Below are 1453 nucleotides of genomic sequence, written 5' to 3' on the forward strand. Positions count from 1 at the left end.
TTGTTTTCTCTGTTAACATCACCTTTCCTTACACTAGTGATACTCAGAGAGTCTTGCATCTGCAGTTTTGATTGTTCTATTTTTCCAAGATATTATATAAGTTTACCTATCCAAAAAATGTTGAGATTTCTGGAAATTTAAAGTAGTTTTATCTGTTCACATAAAATAAGCCCTTTTCTGTAAAAAAACAAGTTACAAGTCTATCCCTTGAAAACTTATACCTATGACAGGACATTTACCTTACTCTAAAATTATCTGATTATATTTGGAATTTTTGCATTCTACAGTCAATGCAGTAAAGAAGCATGTAAAAGAAATGGGAAGAAGACAAAATTGTGTGGGAATTGAATCATAATAATTGACTGCAAATACACCAATTCTATATAAGCTATCTTAAAATTCCATTGTCATACAATGAGAGAGTAGGAAGAACACAAAAAAGGTAGAGACAGGGAATTCAGCTTTCATTAAACAATTATACAGAACAGTATATGAAATCTCACTATTTAGTGTTGAAATTCTTCTAGCGTATGAAAATGAGTAGCATCCTTCAGGCCTCGGAAAATATAACTGTTGAAAAATACACTTGAATGTATAAGTCAAAAATTTAAGGAAAGATATAATGCTAACAATGTGTCTTTAATACCTTTATCAATTTATTTGACAAACAAATTTTGCATAATTTACAGTAGACTTGATTTGTCTACTAGAAATTTGATTTGTTTGATTCTGTCTGTTCAAACACAGTCAATGATAAGCTTGTGCTTAGGAATTGTGTTTTTATGTTTGAAATATACCAATAGATTGGTATTATGGGATTATGGTGGTCAAGTAAACAAACTCTAACAAAGTTTCAGATATTCATTGAAGAAAACTATTTCAAAAAGAGCAGATTTTTAAAAATGGAAAAATTAAAAGATAATATTTGCTACTACTATTTTAAACAATATGCTCATTTTGCTACCTGTAAATATCATCTGTTAGATGTGCAGCTTTGGAACAATCTTTCTACAATTTTTAGGAAACTTTCCTGATGAGACACAAATATAAATACTTATATATTAATAAATATATAAGTACTTATAAATAATTATTTTCAAACTTATTTAAAATCTGAGTGCCATATAATAATAAGATTTCAATTTAAATATTTTTCTGCTGACTTAACTCTGATCATGAAGTTATTGTTTCTATTTCAGGAATTGTTAGTTCAGCTTTGTGTCTCTCAACCCATTAGAACACCTTGTAGTAAATGGAAGAAGCAAACCAGACTGTGGTGTCTGAGTTTATTTTTCAGGGACTTTGTGCTTCAAAGGAACTACAGATCTTGCTCCTGCTGCCATTTTCCACCCTCTACGTGATGACTGTGGTAGGCAACCTCTTTGTAGTGATATTGATCATCATTGATCATCATCTCCATTCTCCCATGTACTTCCTGTTAGCTAACCTATCA

The 1453-nt window shown here is 30.3% G+C and overlaps 1 protein-coding gene across 1 annotated transcript in view; it reads left to right on the top strand.

Annotated features, from left to right (window-relative positions):
• The first annotated feature begins 1252 nt into the window (after positions 1–1252).
• LOC110289805 (olfactory receptor 4K3-like) overlaps positions 1253–1453 on the top strand; it is a 13461-nt gene continuing 13260 nt past the window's right edge. Inside the window, exon 1 of the mRNA XM_021156189.1 lies at positions 1253–1373. Within this exon, the coding sequence (XP_021011848.1) occupies positions 1253–1373 (121 nt within the window). The remainder of the gene's footprint in view (positions 1374–1453) is intronic.

This window comes from Mus caroli, chromosome 2 (assembly GCF_900094665.2).
Source record: "Mus caroli chromosome 2, CAROLI_EIJ_v1.1, whole genome shotgun sequence".
NCBI lineage: Eukaryota > Metazoa > Chordata > Mammalia > Rodentia > Muridae > Mus > Mus caroli.